This window comes from Anopheles coluzzii, chromosome 2, assembly GCF_943734685.1.
Source record: "Anopheles coluzzii chromosome 2, AcolN3, whole genome shotgun sequence".
NCBI classification, from domain to species: domain Eukaryota; kingdom Metazoa; phylum Arthropoda; class Insecta; order Diptera; family Culicidae; genus Anopheles; species Anopheles coluzzii.
The window spans coordinates 122,699,062-122,721,857 of record NC_064670.1 but is presented as its reverse complement, the minus strand read 5'-3'; the positions used below and the strand labels follow the sequence as shown (position 1 = coordinate 122,721,857).

Genomic DNA, 22,796 nt, shown 5'->3' with positions numbered 1-22,796 from the left:
CGTTTCATGCCCAGCGGCCAGCAAACATTGCGCCGCACAGTGTGCGGGGCCAAGAAAAATGCACCAAGAATTGACGGGGAAAGCAAGGAAACAAGCAAGTGGTTCGATTTTTCGCTAATAATCCCCTTCTCGTTGCGCGGTGTGTGGTTTTTATCGTAGCAGGGCGGACGTGTTCCCGGCCAAGTTTCACCCGTGCCAGTGTCGAAGTGTTGTACGGGTTCCACACGCAACGGTGCGCGCCGTATGTGTGTATACTGTGTGTCGGGAAGTGGAAAAAGCCCAACTCGGTCGGTACCGTCGGTCGCGCTGTCTTGTGATCTGGCGATGCCTCTTGCTTGACCACGGAAGGAGAAGGCGTTTTTGGAAGGTAATTCGGTGTGTCTGTGTAGTGGGAGGAGGTGGGGTGCGTTTGTGAATGTGGCGTGGCGCAACGTGGACCGAGCGGTCGATTGTGTGCCCAACAGCAGTGTGGAAAGCGCCGTGTGTGATGGCTCAAGTTCCGATGCATCACCGTGTACTGATGATAAGCGGGCTGTGTGTTGTGAAGGTGTCCGCCCTAGTTAATGTGTGTGATTGTGACACGGCGTGCATGTGCGAGGGCAAGGTGTATCCTTTCGACGGTCGAAGAAGGCAGTGTGATGTTGGTGGCCACATCCTTGAAGCGAGCGAATCAGCACCCGAAGTGTTACGTCAAAATCACGTTCACAACTTCCCTGGCGAGTTGAGGGTGAAGTTTTCCACCCCAACCCGGCCAACCCGGGAACCCGTCGTCTGCTGATTGTTGTGAAGTGAACGAACCGTTTTTGAGGCGACGACGGGAACGACGAGATCGTGTTGGCGTGTTGTTTCGCGTGACAGAGAGCTCGAGGGAGGCAGGGAAATCGAATGATATCATCAACAGTCCGCGTTCGTCATCGTCAGCGCAAAGTTTACTTTGATGTGTGAAGAATTGAGCCCGTGGATTGTGTGTGTTGGTGAAAAGCAAACCCCCGACAAGAGCCACATTTTTTAAAGCATTTTCCCAAGTGTACGCGAAAACCCATGTTTTCCCCGTAATTGGCAGGCAGTGGTAGGAGAAACGTAGGCCACCTTTCTTGTACGAAAGATAAACTGTGTATGTGTGTGCAGCAAAGCTTAACAGACTCGTTAACGTTCTCATTTGCAGCACGACAAGCAGGCTGATAAGGAGATGGCAAGTACTTGGCTGATAAAGAGAGCCTCCGTCAAGATGAAGACGACCCAGCTGATTTATTCTCCATTAATGCCGCCCACGCCTCTAAGTGGCCTTGAAATGCGTGGGTAGAACAGCAGCCACCTCCCACCGACCGACCCGTGGTGCTGAACACCGAGAGAACCTTGACCCCAATCAATCGATGCACGAATGCAAAACCGGGGTGGCACTGGGGAGTACATTTGGGGCCAGTTATTATCGCATTCGCGTCGTCCCGCCTAAGTCTCTAGGCGTCCTATGGACACTCCCATGCGGTAAAGGTCACCTTTTGCTTCCTGGAGCGTTCCTTTTCCCCAGCTTTTTGCTGGTGGGTGGACGGAACCTGTCCATTTCCTTGCGAGGGGCACGTGGAGAGACGATGGAAGAAATTGTATCCAATTTTGCATATCGATTCGATTAAGTAACAACTAAATTCCACCCGTGGGAGTTGTTTAGTTTCCTTCTCCCTCCACCGTGTGAGTTTTTCTTTCGATAGTGGGAAAAAGCTTCCGATTAATTAGCTTGATATTAAATTGATTTGAAGAATTTTACTATTAGTCTCGTTGTGAACATGTTTCCCTGAAGAGCTTGGTAATTGTTTTAAGGAAAGCAGATTCATTTCTGATGAACAGGCGTAACGAAAAACCTTGTATTTGGGGCAATTGGGCTTTTCTGGCGAATCCAATGTTAAATCGACAGATTAGCTGCTTTCAAATTGAATACCGTGCTTAAGCAAAGGTTAAGGTACATGGTGTGATGTGGTTTGGTTTGAATGCTTATCTTTTGAACGGTTGGTTCGTTTGTTTGATTGCTTATCTGTTTCACCACGTTCTGGGCAAACTTAGCCGAACGGAAAGGAATTTATGGAGACCCTTTTGATAGAGAGACAAATTCCAACTGCTTTGCATTATATATTCTTCTTTTTCTTAGTGACGAATACAGACAGAAAAGAAGAAAAGGTATTTTTATTTCAAATTTAGCGTATTTTTCGGGTGTTATGGAGCGTTCACATTCAGTTGAACAATGAGTCGCACAAATGCTCGGGCGGTTCGGTTGATAAGACATTCCATAGCTTAGGGTATGTAATTGTTCATCGTTATCGTGTGTTTACGGGGCTAATAACAGTCATTGCCACAGTCATTTTGTGGCAAAACATGTGTTCGAAGAACCGTTTTGTAATGATGTGTTCGTAATTACTATTTGAATCAAAAACAGATACCTAGTTGGAATTTGTTCTGTGAAGGTATAATAGATTTTCCAATTCGCATCAATATAAATTCCCCTGGCAGGAAAAAACAAACAAACGGATATTTCAAAATCAATTGGATCGGTCTGCTATTTTTGGCACCATTTCAAACAGACGGACACAGTTGAGCCTGGTTGAAACTTCCTCTAGTCCCTGATGCTTCTTGTCATGCATCCACCCTATAGTATGGTTCTTGTAAAATACTTATCCCCAATCCAACGCACCTGCCCCTTGGTACGTTCGACACGAAATTGGAACTGATGGATATAAAATAGTAAAAAGAATACGGAACCTTTTGGGTGGTTTGCACATTCCGCTGACAATAATCAACGCTCTCAACCCGGAAAGGGGAAAGGCAGTGATGGTTTAATTGGATCAACGCGGTATAATTAAGTATCAAAAGTCGACCGAGTGTTGTGGCACCCCGTTGACATCTCGACACTGATGGGACTGCAAGAGCGGGTGGGTGCAGGTACAGGTACAAACGGGTGGTCAAATGGTCGTACAGGGCTGGCGTAATTGCCTGGAGCTCTTCCGGGATTTTACGCTCATTTTAGTTTTTAATGGAACTCTTTCCGAAGCAACGAAAGCTGTTAGTGATGTCCGAAACCTGTAGGGAAATATGTATGCCAGGGTTAAAAGACATTTTTTGTCGCTTACCTTAATAACCCCACTGCCGTGGAACTTTTGTGTGGTGACCACTTTACATGGAGAGGTTTTTTGTTGTTGTGTTGAATAGCATCTATTGCAGTAGGGCACGATGCACGCTACAGCTACCACCACCACCATCAGCAGCAAGTACTACACCTGTTGGCATGCTCTCTTGTCATCGTACTCATCGCTAATGCATGTGGGGGTGATGTGCCCCTATCTTTTATCCTACCCCGGTTGATATGGTTGATGGTAGACGACAACAGGCCTCCAGTACTCTCGTATTGTAGCCATATTCGATACTTCAGTTGACCCGGTTTTTTGTGGTTGTTGTAACCCCCATCAACTCCATCCCAGATTGACTTTATCGTCTAACTGCCACTATCGTCGCGCGCTTAATGCGTTACGTAAAGGTTCGCGTAAAGACAACCGTCGCTTAATGATGACGCCTGTGTGCTGTGTAGTTGCTGCCACTGCTGCTGATGGTTAATTATGGTGGATGGGCGAACGAGCACATTGGCAAACTTATGCATTTGCCTGCTGTCGCGAGACCGCGCGATTGATTGCTAGTAGGAAAAGTGTGACGTAAATGTCATTATTGAAGTTGGCCAAACGATGATCGGAAAGCTTCGCAAAGGCTGTGTGGGCTACTAGATGTTTTACTGGTCGTACTGACGTTTGTGCTTTAACCAAATCTCAAAAGTTGGTGTGACTACTGGCAGTGTGTTTTTGTTGGTTTTAAGCACTACGCTTACACAAAGCAGCATGTTGGGCGTGCAAAGTTTTCCCCCATCGTCGTCGTCGTCGTCCTCGCCTGTAGTAACAATGTCAGGAAAAGAAAGTTCTGTGTTAAGTGCAATACAGCGGGTGTTGTTTCCCTGTTTTCACAGTGTGCTTTGTTGCTTGTTTGTTTTCCAGTTCCTTTCTCCGTGTCTAATCCAAGCAGCCACGGTGCTGGAGTACGTTAGAACAATGTTGCGGGTTCTTGGTCACGGTGCAATTGGACCGCCACCAACGTCTGTGTGTGGTTGCCGTGGGGTTGGTGGCGGCACTCGTGGGAAAGTAATAATTGGGTGTTTTGTTTCGTCTCCGGTTTTGGGCACGAGCTGGTAGCGAAAGATAAATGTTCGGCTGAGGATAAACTTTGCTCCGGTTAACGTTTCTCCCAACCCTGGTGGAGGATGGTTGTCTAACGATGTCCCGAGGGTTAGTTTTGGTTGGGTTCAATCGGTTTGAAATTGAGCTGAGCTGTTGTTGAAGCAAAGTTTTATTGCAAAAGAGCTGAGTTTTGCTATTTTCCATCATCATAATCAGTTGCATGAGTTAGAGGATGGAATATTAAGCGACCGACCCCAGACGGTATGTAAATTGGGGTGGGTATAATTTAGTGTGCTGTATTAATTACTGTATGGTTGCAAACATGAATTTATGAGGAATTAAGACAAACAACTATTAATGATGTGTATCTATTTCCCAGCATGATCAATACTTGGTGATAAGATGAAGAAAGGTCCCTGAAACAACCCTCCACGCATGGCCAAATCTCATTTCGCAACGATTGATTATGACACTCCGAATCAGTTTTCGTCAATCAACTGCTCGGATGTACTCTACTCGACCGTGTTCGTCACTTCGTCACTTTCCAGAACTTTGGTCTACCTCCCTATCCACTGGGAAAACGCAGCCCCCAGGCACGCTCGCATGCAACATCATCCATAAAAATGTTGCTTGGCTGGGAAGAAAAGCAACTCGGCGGTGGCTGTCTGTCCATTAAAGGAAGGAAAGTCTTGGAAAGAGGCAGCCCGACCACTGTTGCTTCTGCCGAAGAGGGAGTCCTCCATAATGGGTGTCTGTCCATTCGCGTAAAAGCCCATCTTTACGGACTGAAAGATTGAGCTCGATAAGTGGATTGAAATCGATTTCTGATAAAATACTGTATCCATGCTCTCGTCCATGCACCGGGACTGGGTAGTTCTTCTTGCGTTGGGTAGCTCATAAATTTTCACCATCCTTTCCAGATGGGCCAGCCAGCTTAATAGGGACTCACTGCTTGGCTTGACCCGAGCGGGAAGTTTCGCGTGAAGGATTCGCCCACAGTCCAGTGCTATCTGCTGCTCTACATCCTTGTTTTCACGAAGGAAAAGGAGCAGTGAAAAGCACAATAAAAAAAACGCTAATAGCCAGGGAAGGATTGAGCCACTCTCGTGTATCGTACAGCACGTTTGCAAGTTTATAGAGACGATTGCAGGTTGTACAAAGTCCCGCAAGAAAACTCTTATCGTAAAACGTGCCGATTGATGCTGGAAGGCAAATGGTAAACATCGTCCGGAACAGATGTGTTGTTGGAAGTGTTGTTGGTCTGGATGGTTGGACGGAATGCACGGGTTAATAGCTTTACTACCTCGTCTTTCCTTTCGGGCGAATAGTAGCAGCAGCGAGAAAGTGATTTGCTTGAAATTGGCTACAGTTTAGAGTAATTCGTGGTAAAGAGAGACGATTAAACAATCCAGTTGGTCTGTTGTTCGAGCGAATTGATTTGCCATATATTTGCACAAACAAGTTAGTTGCTCCGGCAGACGTCCTAGAAGATTTTTTAACAGTTGTTTCGTTGAATAAGAGGACGATATATGTCGCTTAGAGCTTCTTGCACTCATACCATATCATTTGCCAATTTCCCTTGCAGTGTAAATACTATTCAAGCTATGATTTGCCGCAGTGAACTGTTCGAGATCATCTAAGACGCAACAATATAAGCAGTAGTGTTGAAAAAAAAAGCTGTGATAGAATAAAACGGGATCTTATTGTTTGCTGAAAGCAGCGTTTTGCACGAGTGACGCTGGCGTCGATCCCGTTTGACGCACGGATTGCCTCCGGATGTGCCGCAATACGAGAACGTAGCACGTGAGCCGTCAGCGCCGGATCTATTCGGTAGAGCAAACAGAGCTTTGCAGAGCTGTCCTCTGTGCAGGTGGCCCGCAGGAATCGAGACGTGTTCCTTATAGTGTGCGGCGAAAGCGACGCTAGAAGAAACGGGCGATGGCAGAAGCGATCATAGCCGATTGGATCTCCGACTACAGCTCGCTGCAGGAATCGGAACTGCGAACGTTCGCCGCCCAGCACGAGAATGACTTCGAAATCTCGAAGGCACTCTACACCATCCTGAACGAGCGGACGAAGTATAAGGACGTAAGTAGGGAAGGGTTGCTGCGCCACTGTACATATGATGAAGATCGGTATGAAGCTAATGAGGTGTGTTTCGTTTCGTTCGGAATTTCCAGCTTATTCATCCCATCTGCAATCAGCTGTGCAATTTCTATCGCTCCAATGAGGCCGAACTGCGCCGCTTCACGTTGCAGTTTGTGCCGATGCTGATCTATCTGTATTTAAACTCGGTAGCACTGGGCGACAAGAAGGGCTGTCGATCGATCGAAACGCTACTGATCTGCATTTACAACATTGAGGTCAGCTCGGATGACGGCAGTCCAAAGGTGGTGTCTTTTCGAATGCCTGTCCTCGCGCAGACATCCGTCTATCATGAGGTAAGAATGAGAACTTGTAGTAGCACCTATCTAGTTACCAACTTACCTAATATCGTCTCGCTCTTCTTACAGGAGAAAAGTCTACAGCCAAGTGATTTACGGCGGTGGGAAGAGAACAGCAATAAGGACATCAACTGGGGTCCGCTACCCTCAATTGAATCGATCAACGCGCAGAACCGGCTCAAGGTGATGACGGCCCTGCTGTTTACGTACAACCAGCAGCTCAATCAGATCCACAAACCGGCCCTCTACCATCTGTGCAAAACGACCTCGCTGCTGGTGAACCAAGGCTTTCCGAAGCTACCGGGCGGCCACATGCACCGCTCGTCGTACGGCAATGATCCGATCTCACCCCAGCAGCCGATGGCGATGGCAGCGCCGTCGCACGTCGTCCGGCCACCGCCCCGGATCGCCGTGAACTCGCAGTTCCTGGTGGAGCTGGCGCATGCCAACTACTTCGCCATGTTTAACGAGTTTGCGTCGGCCGCGATCGAGGCGGTGACGGATCTGCACAGTCGCGCGTGCTACGAAATGCTTCCCGAGGTGATACTGGTGACGAATGCGATACGCAACTCGTTGCATGCGAATCCTTCCGGTAGGTTCAAACGTGATTAATGTGTGGAAATTGTATTTGTAACCTGGTATCGCTCCTTTTGTCCCTCTCGCACCAGGTCAACCCAGTGACGGTCCGATGGGTATTAGTGTTGCACTGACGCCTGCCACGACCACGGTGACGGTCTCGAAATCGATGATTACGAACGCTTCCTTCCGGACGAAGAAGCTACCAGGTAGGTGGTTCGGTGTCCCCGTCCCTTCTGGTGATCACCGCTTTTACGCCAATCAGATATCCCATCCGTCAAACTTCATCCTATGTGGCTCTTCATCATACCCGCGTTTCCGCCCGTTGCGGTAGCGGCCCCATGGTGGAGCCGGCGCGTTTGTACGAGTGACGATTTGGGGTACAATTGATGATGAACTTTTCAAAGGGAAAAGGGATGTTGGGAGGAAATTGTGGGAGCCAGCCCATTTCGAATCGTCACTCTACATCCATTAGTCTCTCACCTAAAACGCCGCCGAAGATGTGGCCTTAATTCATATTCCTTTCTGTCTTGTCCACATACCTCTAACTACCGTGCAGCAGCGCGCAGCCTACGTTCAGTGCCGTTTCCTTTCACGTTCGCTTTGGCAAGGGAACGGCCCCGTTTTACCCCGTTCGCTTTTACCGCTTTTTCGTTGTTCAATGTGTTGTTCTTTGCAAAATTGTTTGCTGTTTTCCTTTTCTGTTGATTTTTTTAAATGAAATTTCGTTCCATTCCTACATTACCGTACCCTCTAGCCTTGCTCCTCTCATGCATTTCATCGGTAAAGTAAACAAAGCATACGTGTCCCTTACCTTAATTCGCTTTCCTTTCGGTTCGTTTTGGAACGGTGGAACGGAATTAGTTGTTGTTTAATGAAATTAACATTAGTTTACAGAATTGGCAGAAACTGTGTTCTCCTATATTCAAATGGTTATTAATTTCCATTCCCCATGGTTATCGCTTGGTTGCCGGTTTTTAATGTTCCTCGTAACAGATGGTGTAACATCATGGTCCTTTCCGGTGGTGTGACGACATGTTGTTTCTAAAATCGGAAAGCTATCCACAATCTAATATTGATAGGCAAATTGATTTACAATAAATGAATTTGCGTGTGTCTTTTATGTGTGGCCACCAGACACAAGCGTATCGCTAAAAAGTTTCGAGTTTCCTTTTTCCCTCGGGATGATGGGCCAATCAGTGGGGAATGAGCTTGACAGAAGAAAAGTCGACAATTAGCTTAATGTTTCTCTCCCTCTCTCTATGTCCATCAAAGGATCAGTGTCGATGTCTCAAATCAACGTAATCAGACCGACCGCATGTGATGCCGACTGTCAACTGTGCGCTTTTGGTTCGGCATGAAGCAACCGGTTAACGACGGAGATCCCCCAGAAGAGAAAGGGTCCGTCATACACCCACCCACCCCGCATGTGTAGGTGGTGTTGGCTTCTAGAACGATGTAGCTAATTTGCTTTGCGCTCGTGCCTCGCGGTCGCTCGCCTGGATCGTCTCTCAATCACTCCGTTTGAGCGAGCAAGTGTGTGGGCAGAAAACAGGCGAATCACACCCGATCCTCGTTGCCGCCGGCTCCCTTTCCGTTCGGCATGCTGGGCGGTGGATGGATGATTATCTTTCCCTTTTTCTACCAAGCACGCACAAGATTTGTTGCGCTGGGACCGAGATTCGGTATCGCAATCGACATGCGGCTGGTTCCCTTTTTCTACCGCTAGCGCCCGCATTCGTACGCGATGAGGCATCTCATCGTCGTCCCACATTATCATTGTGCCACGTTGATGCGTTTCTGAGAAACGGAAGCGGAATGGGAAACGATAAGGAGTATCGAACGAACGAACAAAACAAAAAAGCTGAAGAATTGAACCAGTTTCTTCTTGCACAGCACGCCCGGGGTAACAGATAAACCATCACCATGCTCGCCCCGTGGCTCGTGCCGTGGCTCGGGGTGGTAATTATTGGCTAAAATGTTAGAAACACATAACATCAGTTGTTTGAGACAACGCGACCTTAAACGAATGGTGTGTGGGAGCGTCTGGGATGATACAGCTTTGTGGGTGGGTGTACTTTGTTCGCAAATCGGTTGGGTTTGTTTGTTTGTTTGATGCTTTGCCATTTTTGCTGCCTTCTGGTAAAGTAAAACCGGCGTGCTCTTTCGGATGTGATAGCGCCACGCAATGTAATGTATCTTATTTTGTGGTTTCGTTATTGCCATTTGAACGTATCCCACGTTTTGTGATTTCATTCAATGCCGGCATGTTTCTTTCTCTCTCATTTTCGTTCCATTGTTAGAAGAGAATTTTGTGCCCCACGCAACGATAAAGGTGTACGAACTGGAGCAAGCGCGTTTGTTGGTGGAAAGCATCCTTCTCCAGCTAGTGAATGACTCCTGCCAATCGGTCCTGCCAAATGAACGTTCGAAAATGCGAACCAAATTACGAACAGTTCGATGGTTGGATTCGTTCCTTAGCGATCGTCTCGATCGTTAAGTTTCCTTCGGATCCTCTTTTGAAAGCAGATAACTTTCTTTGGTCAAGTGTGAAATAAATTTCCAGTAAAATGTTCTGTTAACTTTCTCCACACTCACACACTCGGACAGTTCGGACCACATCCACACGGTTAGGAACTGTAGGGATTTAGAAACGAACTCATCATGCTCCGGTTGCTGTTGGGGCTTCCTTCATTGGCAAAGCGAAGCTTCGAAGGCTAACTGAACCTCGTCTGAGCTGCTGCAACAGGACGCGGCGCTGCGATAGGTGCTGATAGAGAGTGCCACGAAAAAAAGTGGAAAGTAAGTTTTGCGGCTAATAACTGAATGTTGTTTTCATGTCACCGGTGTTTCGGTGTGCTTTGAAATTCCTCCCTACCAAACGACCGGGGCCCTTATCATTTTCAAAGAAAGTTTTAAATCTCCCTTCGATGTTTCTGTCCCTCAAACTGTCTGTTCTATGTGTGTGTGTGTGTTGTGAAATCACATTATATTCCTGCTGGAACCATTAATTCCCACTGTATCTATCATATCCTGATGTGTTTCTTGATGTGAATTAGAGCTGCTTTTGGGCTGTGCTGTGCATGCTAAGGACCACCATCACTGTTGTCCTTCCTGACGATGTGTTTCAGTGTATATAGAAACTATCTACGGCGAACTACGCCTTGTCTGTGTGTAAAATGTTTCCTTTACGGTTGACATACAGTTGACTTCAACAGTTCCACACCACACCACCAATCATTAATTACCAAGACTTTCAGGTTTGAGGACAAGGCTTTGTGTTGAAATTTGAGCTGAGCCGTTTGGACCATGTAACTTGAGTTCTGTTTCAATGTAGTTGTATGTATTTCGGAGCAGTAACAATAGCACGAAACGGGTGAAAGGCCACCCGGAAGAACCATTCCTTCCATATTAATTAGCTTGTCAGACATGGCAGAAAGTCAGCTCAGCCCTGTTTGTTTGCCCATTGTAAATCGGCTTTAAAGGATCGTTCCGACGTTTCCAAAAATTAGCTTTGGCTAGACGGTTTTTGGGTGAGTTACACCGGTTTCTATTGTTAGATTGGTCCTTTTTGTTGTGAGCCTGCGTGCTCCATTGTCGATCCTCCGGGCAATGGAGTCGGGTCTGGTGATGAATTCGGTGACATATTTCCTTATTAATACTGGAAAAAGCGGGCCAATAAAGCTGGAAAGAGTGATATTTAATAATTAACAACACACCATAACACAATCAAAAGCACAGGAACTCCTTGCACATGGTTCTTAAAGTAGAGGGACAGAAGTTTAAAGAAGGCACACAATCAAAAGCACAGGAACTCCTTGCACATGGAAATTTGTTATACAAATTGCATACTTTCTAATTGGATAACTAAGCACAGTAAAACGCCTTACGTTATGCAATGTTCCGTGCAAATCCTTGCAAATGTGCATCACACGGGCATCAACAAATTGGCCAATAGATTTTCCCGTGGGTTGGTCCGAGTTTCGTTCTGAAAAGATTATTGAAAAGCAAAAACAATCTGTTTTATTTAATGCCGCAGTGGTAGTATTTTTATCCTGTCTCGTGGTGCTCTCAGAACAAGCTTATGCATTTATTAACCGCTTTGCATAACGTGCATAACTACGCCTACCAAACTGCCGTGCCTATACATTCTGGAAGTGCTTGGTGCCTTGTCCACCGGTTGATTGTTTAAAATATAGCACGAGGAAAATACTATGGACAATTAAAATCCGTAACCGAGACGAGTTAAACATAAATGGATAGCATCATCACATCATTCTCTCTCGCTCTCTCTCTTTCGTTAGAGGAAAAGATAAAATGGAGCATTATCTGGCTCACATGTCATGTCATGGCATGCTGGCAAACGTGATCCAGCCTCTACGTCCTTTGCGCTTGTTTTGAAGCGTGGTGAATGATTACGCAAAGAAAAAAGACGCAGTCGGAGGGTTGTGGGTGGAGAGCATTTTGCCCAGTGATCATTAACAGAGGTGTACAAACGTAAAACGGTACAATATTTCAACATACTTGGCTCGTTATCGACAGTAGGTTGAGGGGAGGAAATCCACAACACATGCTGCGCAAGAGAAAGTGTAACCGTTGTTGAGTAATCGACAAACGTTCGGATTGTGGTTTTAGTTGAGTCCATGGGACTGTATTCTTCCTTTCTGAACGAGGTTCCCCCCCGTGTCCAGGCGGTCAGAGAGGATTTTTCTAATAGTTGAGCTCTGGCACGAAGGCGTTAGTTTGTGAAAAATGTATGACCGTGTAGCTGACCATCCTACTTGCGGCAGCGGATGTGTTACGCAAGTATCCCTGCAAATAGAACTGGCTGGCTGGAAGGAAGTGGGATGCCTTTGCGGGTGACTTTATTCGTCACAGAGGAACTGTGCATGACAGCTCAGAGAGACGAGCAAACGATTGTTTTGGGTAGTTAGTTTGTGTCTCATGGTTATGTTATGTACAGTTTCATTGAGTTCATTTTAAATTATGTTTTGTTTGTCTTACTTTGAACTACACCCCCCTCATTGCGAACATTATGCCTCAAACATCATCATCCTCGCATACAACAGCTTGCGAATGTTGGCAGCGAATGTTTTAATAGAGAAAGCTTCCACAACTTCTTCTTCCTTGCCTCGTTACAAGAATGAAATTGCATGTAAAACGATCCAGAAGACAGATCGATTAAACTCTAAAAAAGGAATGATAACCTTTGTAAAACTAATAAATCCTCCAGGACGTCTGATAATCCTTCTCGTCTTCAAAGGCATTATCTTATTATCTTTATCGCTTGCTTTTGTTAATAATTTCTACATTATTTCCAATAAAACCCCGTTATTTTGAAGTTAGTTTTTCAAGCTTTTAACAAGCTTTCTGTCTAACCTGTTTTAAAATGAAGGAATTTTTCCCTTAAACCTGTTGCTTTTGACTGACGACTTTCGCTGTATGTATTTTGAATAAAACTTGGCTACGGTTTTCCTTATCCTTTTCGCACACTCTCTCTCCCTTTCTTGCTCTATCTTGTACTTAACTTCACTCTTGCGTTCTGACGCAAAGTATTAACCAATGCACTACCCAGATTCGCCCATCCTCAGGTTTGCTTTTGAGCTGAGCGGTTCTGCGTTGTTGGGACTATTTTCGGCTGCCTCGCAGAAACCGCGACTGATACTGGTTGAATGTAACCGAGATATCATATTTTCTTTTCTTCTTTTCCTCTAATTTTCCTTCTTAATCTCTTCTCTCTGTTCGAACTCGTGAACGAAACCCAAAAACTCTCTATCTCTCTCTCTCCCGATCGAACCTTGTGTATCGAAAATCGCAATTTGTGGTACGAATTTCCAATTGGCGCTCATCACGCGGGGTTTTTGCTGTGGCTGCTGCTGGTGACACGATGGTCTACAGACGATCTGGAGGTGGAGTTTGTGAATGCGCTGCAGTCCACGCAACAGGAAATGATGAGCAAGCTGGCGATGATTGACGCCGACGTAGGAAACGACGCAGGAGGCGCTGGAACGGCAGTTGGTGGCGCTGCTGGTGGTGGTGGTACAGGCACGCAAATTGCAGTTAATATTGGACCGGATGGTACCGTCGATCCTGACACAAACAGTCCACGGACCGAACCGAAAAAGAAGGAATCATCACGAAAATGGAAAAACTGGGGCTGGAAAACGAACGCTCCGACCGGTGCGGCAGCGAATGCTAATGGAACCGGTGCCGGTGGTACGAAGCAGACCAGCATCGAGGAGGAGGCAGATTCACCGAAACGGTCCGGAGGCTCCACACGTCACTCAAGTCCGGCCGATTCACCCAAGCACAAGCTGCTGCTGGGAACGGGCAAGGTGGAGGACGTGAATTCGAACGCCAGCGTCTCGCCGGCATCGCTGAGACGCAAGAAGTTCCTGTCGAGCAAGAACCAATCACCGGTAAATCGATCGGAGGCACGGGCCAGTGCCGGTGCCCGGTTGTACGAGGAGTTCGAGAGCAGCCTGCAGGACTCGGATTCGGACGAGTTGGCAGCGTTGATAGTGAATGGGCGGCCGGCAACGATCCATCTCATACAACCGTCCACCATTCCTGGGCTGTACTAAGGACACGGGGACCACCGACACCGAATCTCGCCAGCGCCGAAACGTGAACATTACAGATACAGAGAGAGAGCTTATGATGAGGGGCCACAACCTCAATTGAACCACTGCTATGAACGCGACGTACGCGCTACTGGAGCTGGCAGCTAGCCTTGCCTACTATTACCTGCAATCGTAGTTAGCTAATAATCGAACTTAACGCTTTAAGACAACAGCCATAGCAACCGCCAATCCCACAGAATGCCACCGATGCCACAGAAACAACGCCGTTTGCCACAAAGTGCCGCCGATCAGCCAGAGCTAGAACGACATCATCTCTCCTGTAACGAAACAGCTGGAAACAGGCAAGCCAATGACGACTACTTCTACCTTCTTCCAAAAATCTTCTGCTTCTGCTGCAAACCACTGCTCCGTATGTGTGTGTGTGTGTGAGCGCGTGCCTCTTTTCTGCTCTTTTGCCAATTGAGTGTTTGGTTTTTGTCACTTTTTCTCTTTTCTTTTCTGCTTCACACAGTGCAGTTGCCGTGTTATCTTCCTTATTGTTTTTAATTGATCCAATTGGATCATATCTATTTGAAAGGGCGTCTTGCGACAATCGGTTCGTGTAGTTTGCAATGCTTATTTTATTCACACACGCGGGAAAGCGTTTAAACTACACCTCTACTTCGTATGTGTGCCAAAATCAATTGCTTATGTATTGTACTTATCACTGCGAACTGCTGTTGCACCCGGACGTCCGCCTACTGTTGTAACAAAGTGATGGAAGGACATCAGACATGCACTTACCTCTACTGCACCGTATAAACGCGTGTTCCCACAGTCTCGGAAAAGAGTCGAAAAGGTTATGCATAAAGCACAGAGCTTAGTTAAAGTGCACCAAAATGTGTGAGTGTGTGCGTGTGGCACTTGTTCACGCAACCATCATCATCAGCCTTTTATGATTTGAATATTGCTATATTCCTCATCTGTTCGATTTTGTCGCTTGTGGAACATCAAATTCTGCTTAAGATTATTTCTCTCGTGTTGATTTTATCCACCGACATGTGCCGCTATTGCCACACTGCCTCTCCTCAGATCGCTTCCAGCACACATGTATCACGTCACGTGTGCGGTATCCCTATTTTACATACCACATTGCGCCTGTTGCGCACACCATACTCTCCCCCACCCTCATGGCGCGAATCGCGCCAATACTGAGGATTATTCGGTTTTGGCAAAACACGGTTTATATTGTCAATATTTGGTACCGCCAAAAGCACTGCCAAAGAGCAAAGAGGGACGAGAAAGTCGCGACTTTTTGCAGTCGTGTGATTTTTGGATGCGTTATAAATATCTTCTCATGTGTTTTTTTTTTTGTGTTTTGTTGTTATTTCTGGTTCAGAACATCAAACGATTTTATTTCTCGATAAATCTTATTTTGTTGTCCTCTTTTTTTCTCCCCTTTGTCCAACGTGACTTGCGTTTGTGTGCGTGTGTAAGTGTGTGTGTGTTTATGGTAAAACATTTGTATTTTTAAATCACATTTATGTCGTTGCCACTGCTGCTGTATTGTTTCGTTTTGTGAAATATTGTTTTTACATTCTTTTGTACTTATTTCACAATTTGTGCCACAACACGTAACCGCTGGGAATGGGTGGGTGGGTGTCGTTTTGAGGTATATTTTTAACAAATAACGTGCCCAACTTTTTGCACCACACGATTTACCCTGGGGGAGCTTTTTGTGCACGTGGCTATATTATGTGTACACTAGAGGGAGATGCGATTAATCATCTGGGTTTACCTTTTTTTTTTAGTTCATTCGTTTCTACAACCGGTTATTTCTGTAACTAGTTACACGTTGATTTAAGTAACTATTTATTTTCTTTTATTTCAGTAAAGTAGTTCAGTAACGATCAGTTATGGGAGTGTAACTAGTTACATACCGTTACTTTTTGTTTAAAAAATCCCATCTCTCTCAGCCTACTCCTCTGATGAACTGTTGTCCCCATAGCGTGTGTTGCCCCTGCAAGTAGGCAATGTGCCGCTTGTATCAATGCCTTTGTTAATACACTAGATATTACCTGTTTTACACTCTTTGCTATTTATTATAATGTTTTTCAATACTACAAATATTAAATAGGGATATTCAATTTTATTTGTATAATGCTTTCAAACTCCTCCCCTTAAAATAAAATGCAACAAGATGGTCAATTACGATGGGACAGGGTACACATGCAGAAACGAAACGATTGATTACACGACCCCATTGCACAAACTCTATAAAACTGTGTGGCTCTGTTTATGAGTTTGATTCAATGCGCAACGGACTTCTACGAACAACAAGCTCTTCTCTGCTAGGTCTGTAGGCTGGAAGCTCATGGCTCATGAAATGTCCCTCTGACCTATCTCACAGCTGCCAACGACGGACGGAGTTTGTCGAAGTATTTAATTGAAACATAAAGAATAGCTTAAGAAAAATAACATAAAATGAAAGGCAAACAAATCGTCAAGTTATGCAGTATGATCGTCCAGGATGATGATGATATTCTGTACGGTTCTTGTTGTGTTTATCATCCGTTTCATAAAGCAATTCCTCTCCTTCCGCACTTCCGTGGAGCCCACGATTTACTTCTTCTCCACGCCTCGGCATCTCAGTGTACCGCTCCACTGCACGATAAGTAATCGTTTAGTGTCCTTTGCGCACTGGATTTCATGGAAGTATGTTTCCAACTCGCATTTTCTTCTCCCTTTCGTCTCCCTTTCTGTCCCAGACTCTCCCTCTCTCTTTCTCTTCCATGTTACACGGATGGGTCTCACACGATCCGTACGTGTGCAGGTTGGGTACGATAAAGTTTAATTAATTTTCCGACGCTGGTTTTACTTTACTCCTTGTAATTCACACGCTGCGCGCTCGACGATGACGCTGCCGACGATAATTCTCGTGCCCGACCTTTGCTTCGATCGACCCCCGGTTTTTCCCGGGCTTGCAGACGATATTCCAATACAGGGGCCAACGAAGGAGGAGAACGGTGCGCCCGGACACCAGCATCTGACCAGCATCAACGAAGATTGTGAGAGCGGGCTACCGTCGACGGACGGCAGCACGAAGGGTACAATTGCTGGGGCAGGCACTGGGTCGTCCACAGCGAGCGGCACCCCGGGCAAACCGAAGGACTCCAAAACGCATAAGGTGCTGGGTGGATTCAAGAAGCTGAAGCCGGAAAAGGATAAGGACAAGGAGAAGGACAAAGACAAGGAGAAGGATAAGGATAAGGATAGGGATAAGGAGGGCGGCAGCGGCACAACGCCCGTGGTGCTCGTTTCCACCGGTTCCGGGGGCGGTGTGACGCTTCCGGTGAATAGTAGCGGTGCGGCAGCAGCCACCGGCATCAGCGTCGGCGGCACGTCGCTGGTCGAGGAAGCGAAGGCGCTAATGTCATCGGCGAAGAAGATCAACTCGAAGGAGAAATTAAGTGGTAAGTTATGTGCTGCCAACCACCCCAAGGGGGGCGGGTGAGTAATCTGACCCTGTGTGATGGTGTGCAATGTGCATTATTCCGCTTTCTAATTGCAGCGTCCGGTGGTGTCGGTGGAGGCCAGCCCGCAACCGTTGTCGTCCTCTCGAACGGAAGCATCCTGATGGGATCGGGTCCGGCGTGCGGTACGGCGAACGGGGACAGTGTGGACGGGACGATCGTAACGAGCACGGCCAACGGTGGAATCGGCGGCAAGCAGTCACTCGATATTGGGGAATCGTTCGATTCTGGCAGTGAGTTGCTGCAGCAACAGCAGCTGCACGCCTCAACCACGATCAACAACAGCAGTGCCAGCAGCAATGGAGGCAACACGATCAAAACCACCGTGCTGGATATGAAGAACCACGGCAGTATACAAGTTAGTCAAGTTTAGATTGTCGTCCATTCGTTTGTCGGGCCTACCGCTAGGACACCTGTCTGTTTTCCCCATTTAGTTTAGTGGGTAAGGGAAGAAATGCGTTGAGTGTGTGGAATGTATGTGAAGTAAGCTATATTCCTTTAACTCATTTCCTTTCAATTGTCATGAAGCACTCCGCACACACACACAGTATTGCAGTCCTGCCAGTAGGACATTCTTTAACGCTCACACACACCTTCCCACATGTCCCTTCATGTCCTGTTTTCCCTCCGCGTACACGGTCCCGTAGAGAAAGATGCGAAAATGTTAAACTGGCTAGCCACCGTCGGGGGGTCGTCGGTGATTATAGATAGTGTACGTATATGTTGTGGTGCGATTTTGTTACTATATATACCAAATAAGTGCGGTTGAACGGGCAGTGGAAGATAGTGGAACTGCTACTAGGGTCCATAGTGTGTTATAATTTGTGTGTTACATTTGGAAGTATTTTCTTTGTCGTTTTTTTTTTGTTTGTACAGATCATTGTTTTTCTTTTCGAGCCAGAATTACTATATGTTTATTCTTATCGTCTAATATTACTAATGTGATAGTCAGCTTTTGTTGTATTTTATATTCGCTTTAATTATCATTCTCTCCATTTAATCGTTATTTTGTTTCGCTTCTAATCTTTTAATTTCCCCGTATGCCCCACACTGTTAGTGCTCTCCCCTCACACAGTCGTTAAAGTTGTCTTAAGATAATTTTGATAACATCAACGCATCTCTTGTTAATGATGGGGCCTTCCAAAGGATTTTTCATTCCACGCAAGCTTTTCCCGCATAATACCCCTTTCACCCTTTCAATTGGCGAATATCTAAAGCCGCGTTATAGGAGCGAGATGGGAGAACAACAACGATCACGATATAAATTCCATTTTTATGTCGTTTCTCCTAACCGGTGTATGTAAAGTGTCTCGTGGTTTTTGTTGTTGTTGTTGCCATTCATTCCCTCCACCTCACTTGGCTCGTCGTCATTAGCGAATCATCTATTTTCGCCGAGTGCCATTACCACCGTGTTGCTGTGTACCATCGCCAACGCGCCCACACGAATCTGGTTGGGTAAATATGCACTCCCACACACACACTCACCAAAAATGAGGGAAACGGCTGCGTTCCGAAGCGCGCGTGTATATCCTTGCGGCAGGCTAAAACGCTTCTAAGCAAACAAACCAAACACTCGCACACACCAGGTTAGAAAAAACAACACCAAACCCATCTTTCCATACTCGAAACGGCCTATAACGACGAGAGCAGCGTGTCAGACGGTGAGGAACAGGGTTAAAGCATTCATTGGGAAATTTCGGGGTGCATAAATGAATCAGATTGTAGAGGGAGTGGTATAAGCACCATCATTTGATTAGCATCGGTTTTAACAGCTATGGCTTATGCTCTCTTATTGGCGCTAATCGTAGCGTAGAGATATCCCCCAGCGCTGTGCCACCCCAATTTTAGATGTCCTTTTTTCACACGCTTTTTGAAGCTGCTGGTGTGCGAAAGGAAATCGAAAATTACCTTTAAATGACTGTAGGCTTGTGTTTGCTTAAGGCTTGTGTCTGTATACTTGTATTGATGTACAGGGTTTTCCAGGAGTTCTCATAGCTGTGGGACACTTTGTGGGAGTACTAAAAATGGTATCCTTAGACCAAGAGAGTCCAATTTCCATCATATGAAGTTGACTTCTCACAAGAAAGAGTCAAAGAAGTGTCCCATAACTATGAGAACCCTTGGAAAACCCTGTATTGATTTAGATTTGCGAAATCGAACTGACTGGCGTGTTGAGCATATTAATTGAGCGTTTTCTGTTCGATCTATTCCCAACGGTGCGCTTTGGCTCATTCAAACTCTGCAATCGACAGCAGCTGTGGAGGATCTAGGGAATGCAATGAATGGAAGAAACCGCAAATCACTACAACCAGCATCACTACAACCCTGTGGGGGAGAAAGAGTGATTTTGAAACGAATTTTTTTTTGCTGTATTCTGTTACCCTTATTCTTTCTCTATCATCCGTGTGTAGGCGTCACCAATTACCGTCATCGCCATTTGATTGATATGCACCATAATAGGCAGCCCGATGAACACTCTCGTCGACCGTTGGTGTTTAGACGAGCAATTAGGCGTAAAGTTTTGCGTTTTGATAAGGAAAGCAAGAAGAAAGCCTGCAAATGAATTGGTTCTGTTAGTGGGACGAAGAGAAAAAAATGGAAAATGTCGTTCCTAATGTAGTCATTATACTTTTTCCCATCGAAACTTACCCTCGATTGCTTTTTGTGGGGCTGTTTTTCGTTAGAGCGAGAGAACCCGCGTTAGAGAAATGTTACATTTCTTCCATACATACGAATTGAATGTGCCAACAAAGTGTCCAATCTTATGTGTTTCTGTGTGTGTGTGTGTTGTACGCGTGTTGTGCGAGAGACGGATTTCGATGGTTTTGTGTTTTGGAGTGTGCACACTTCCGGGGGCATTTCCTTTTTTTCTCCCCAGTCGCTTACAATCTCTGCGACCTATTTCCTTTTCCCGAAACGAGTTCTTCAATCCACCACCTTCCACTCTTCTCCTCCCCCTCTCTTCTAATTCAATGAAAGTAAACAAAATGGGAAGGGAGGAAAGCCGACTTGTTCATTTCTTGTTCTATTATTTATCCACACAAGAAAAAAGGCTCTCGAGATTATTGGGGGAGAGAGAGAGCGAGAGCAAACGAAGGAAACGAGGTCGTATTTGCAAATCAGGCAAAGCGAAATGAGGTCGTTTGAGATTTGTTTAGCCGAATTTGGTTCCGAATGGCGCAAATATACTGAAGCAATACTAGAAGTGTACTACGACTACACACAATGCGTCCGCCTAGCCTGCTTCCTGGACGGTTGGTAAGGAAAGATTTTCTTCATTACCATGGAAACCCGTCGCGAATGATTTCAAAGGATGCTGGGATTTAGGGTTTGTTATTAATTGTTGTTATTTATCTTACTCTCTCTCTCTCTCTCTCTCTCTCTCTCTCTCTCTCTCTCTCTCTCTCTCTCTCTCTCTCTCTCTGTCACTCTCACTCTCACTCTCACTCTCTCGCTTTCGCCTCGGTTTGTTGTTACTTCCTCCTTGACGGTACAACATCCCTCCAACACTTATCACACACACTCACTTACCCCATCGTTGTGTGCAGATCGAGAAGAAGAAGAAAAACGTCAACAAAAAAGCAATAGTTAAAGTAAACTAACGTAACGAAACGCTTAGAGTTAGGAGAGTTTTTTTTTGCTTCATCTTAAGTTGGTGCAATGCTTCATTTTCGTTTCTGTGGATTAGGTTGGATTGTTGCGGTAAGGATCGTTCTTACCATCAAATTGTGATTGAAAGCTTATGTGTGTAGCAGGGCAAAAGGGGTTGTTTAAACTTTACTTTACAATAGTGTACATTCATTAAAGGAAACACCAACACTTTCAACACTTCGAACAAATAATCAACCGTACATGAATTAGTTAGAACTATGAACACAAAAGCCACATACACACACATTCGATGAAGCAAATGGAGCTATGTATAATAGACTTGTGATGGAGAACGGAATGTTTGTTGTGCATGATATTATCTAACACGTTAGGAATTTGTTTCACGATCAATCGAAAGCTTATGAAGCGATTAGCCCATATATTGGCAGACACATATCATTTGGCACACGTTGTTGTATCGTTTTTTTCACCTCTTTTCACCGGCTTGTTCAGGAAGGATCTAATCTTTCGTCTGTTGTTAACAATCCTATACCATTTGTTTGCTACCACACAAGTTATCCATTGTTATGTCCTTCATTCTCTGAGCGTCCTTGTCGTTTCTGCTACGAAATGGTAATAATAAAAAAAAAACAATATATGAACGAGAACATTAATACAAAAGAAACACACACACACACATTTATCGGAAGTCGAAAAATGAACAAAATTCGACAAAATCTACCCTCTCCGTATATAAAACACAGAGAAGGAAGCGTTCGTTAGCGTCAAAAGCGTTTAGATTTCATTGTCGGTGTACATACTTACGTAGTAAACGAATTCAGCGTTTAGTCATTCAACAGAGTGGAGGAAGCAAAGACCTCCAGCCGTCGATGAGGGCTGTTGTAAAGTTGGTGGTGTTTTAGGTAGCATAGAATTGCATTACTTCATCATCATGTGCGTTTTTTGTGTTTTTTTTTCTCTCGAAAAACGCACGCACGCCACCGCTGTGTGCGGCGATTACAATGTTCGTTCGCTCTCCAGTCAGATTGTTGATGAAACGTTCACAGAGACTATACATATACATATATACAACAAACAAAACAAAACAAAAGAAAACCTTATATATATATACAAAAATCTGAAGCAAAACACACGTATATATACATCAAGATATTTAAAGAAATCAATTTGTCAGTGTAATTTATCTCGAAAAACCCATACGCAACAAAAAACGATATTATACGCGATCAATGAACAAAAAAACCAAGAGAAATATGGAGGAAACGTGAGGACTTGAGCGGAGAGGAAGGACGAGCACCTACACACAGACAAGCGAAATGGGGCAGCAAAAATCGCGTGCGTGGCATACTGTGGTGAAATCGGGCTGATGCTGTTGGTCTGGTAGGCCGTCAGCAAAGCAGCCGTTGCTGTGGGCAACGGTGGTGGTAGACGACTAATTCAAATGGCTATATTAGGAAGTGGCAGGGATTCAGTAGTGGCGTGTTTAGAATAATATGGGGATTACAACAGCAACAAAAAACAAGCGTATAATGCCGGGAAAAGGTATAGGTGCAACAAGTGGGCGGGCGGGCGGGCTGGGAATGCAATGTGGAAAAGTGAAGCATGAAGAAGAAAACAAAACACGAAAAACAAATCTACTCTGTACAGAAGAGGAAAATATATGATATCGTTACAACCAAAAACAACAACGATCGTCAACTGCTGCTTATCCGAAAGTTTGTTCATGGCAAGCGTTTCAGGTAGGTATTGGGGATTTGTGATTGTTACATGACGCTGTTTCTCATAAATGATAATCCTTTACAGCAAACGCGTTCACATTACGCAAACAGTAAGCAGCCGTACTCGGTGTGGTGTGGTCATCGT

At 45.4% G+C, this 22,796-nt stretch overlaps 1 protein-coding gene and 1 long non-coding RNA gene across 3 annotated transcripts; one reads left to right on the top strand and one right to left on the bottom strand.

Annotated features, from left to right (window-relative positions):
- The first annotated feature begins 24 nt into the window (after nucleotides 1–24).
- On the top strand, nucleotides 25–21,132 carry LOC120948137 (hyccin). 2 transcript variants are annotated; one of them, XM_040364150.2, is made up of 8 exons: nucleotides 25–367; nucleotides 5,791–6,293; nucleotides 6,386–6,646; nucleotides 6,719–7,241; nucleotides 7,318–7,434; nucleotides 13,124–13,795; nucleotides 16,773–17,261; nucleotides 17,360–21,132. In XM_040364150.2, the coding sequence occupies exons 2-8, from the start codon at nucleotides 6,144–6,146 to the stop codon at nucleotides 17,692–17,694; spliced, it is 2,547 nt and encodes an 848-aa protein (XP_040220084.2). In that variant the 5' UTR covers nucleotides 25–367; nucleotides 5,791–6,143; the 3' UTR covers nucleotides 17,695–21,132. The 2 variants fall into 2 exon arrangements, with proteins under 2 accessions (XP_040220084.2, XP_040220082.2); XM_040364148.2 differs by lacking the exon at nucleotides 13,124–13,795 and having other exon boundaries at nucleotides 31–367; nucleotides 16,776–17,261.
- Nucleotides 19,056–22,654, bottom strand: LOC125908296 (uncharacterized). Its single transcript, XR_007453372.1, has 2 exons — nucleotides 19,971–22,654; nucleotides 19,056–19,874 (listed from the first exon to the last, which is right to left on the bottom strand). It is a non-coding gene; the product is annotated as an uncharacterized LOC125908296 (long non-coding RNA).
- Nucleotides 22,655–22,796: the final 142 nt, after the last annotated feature.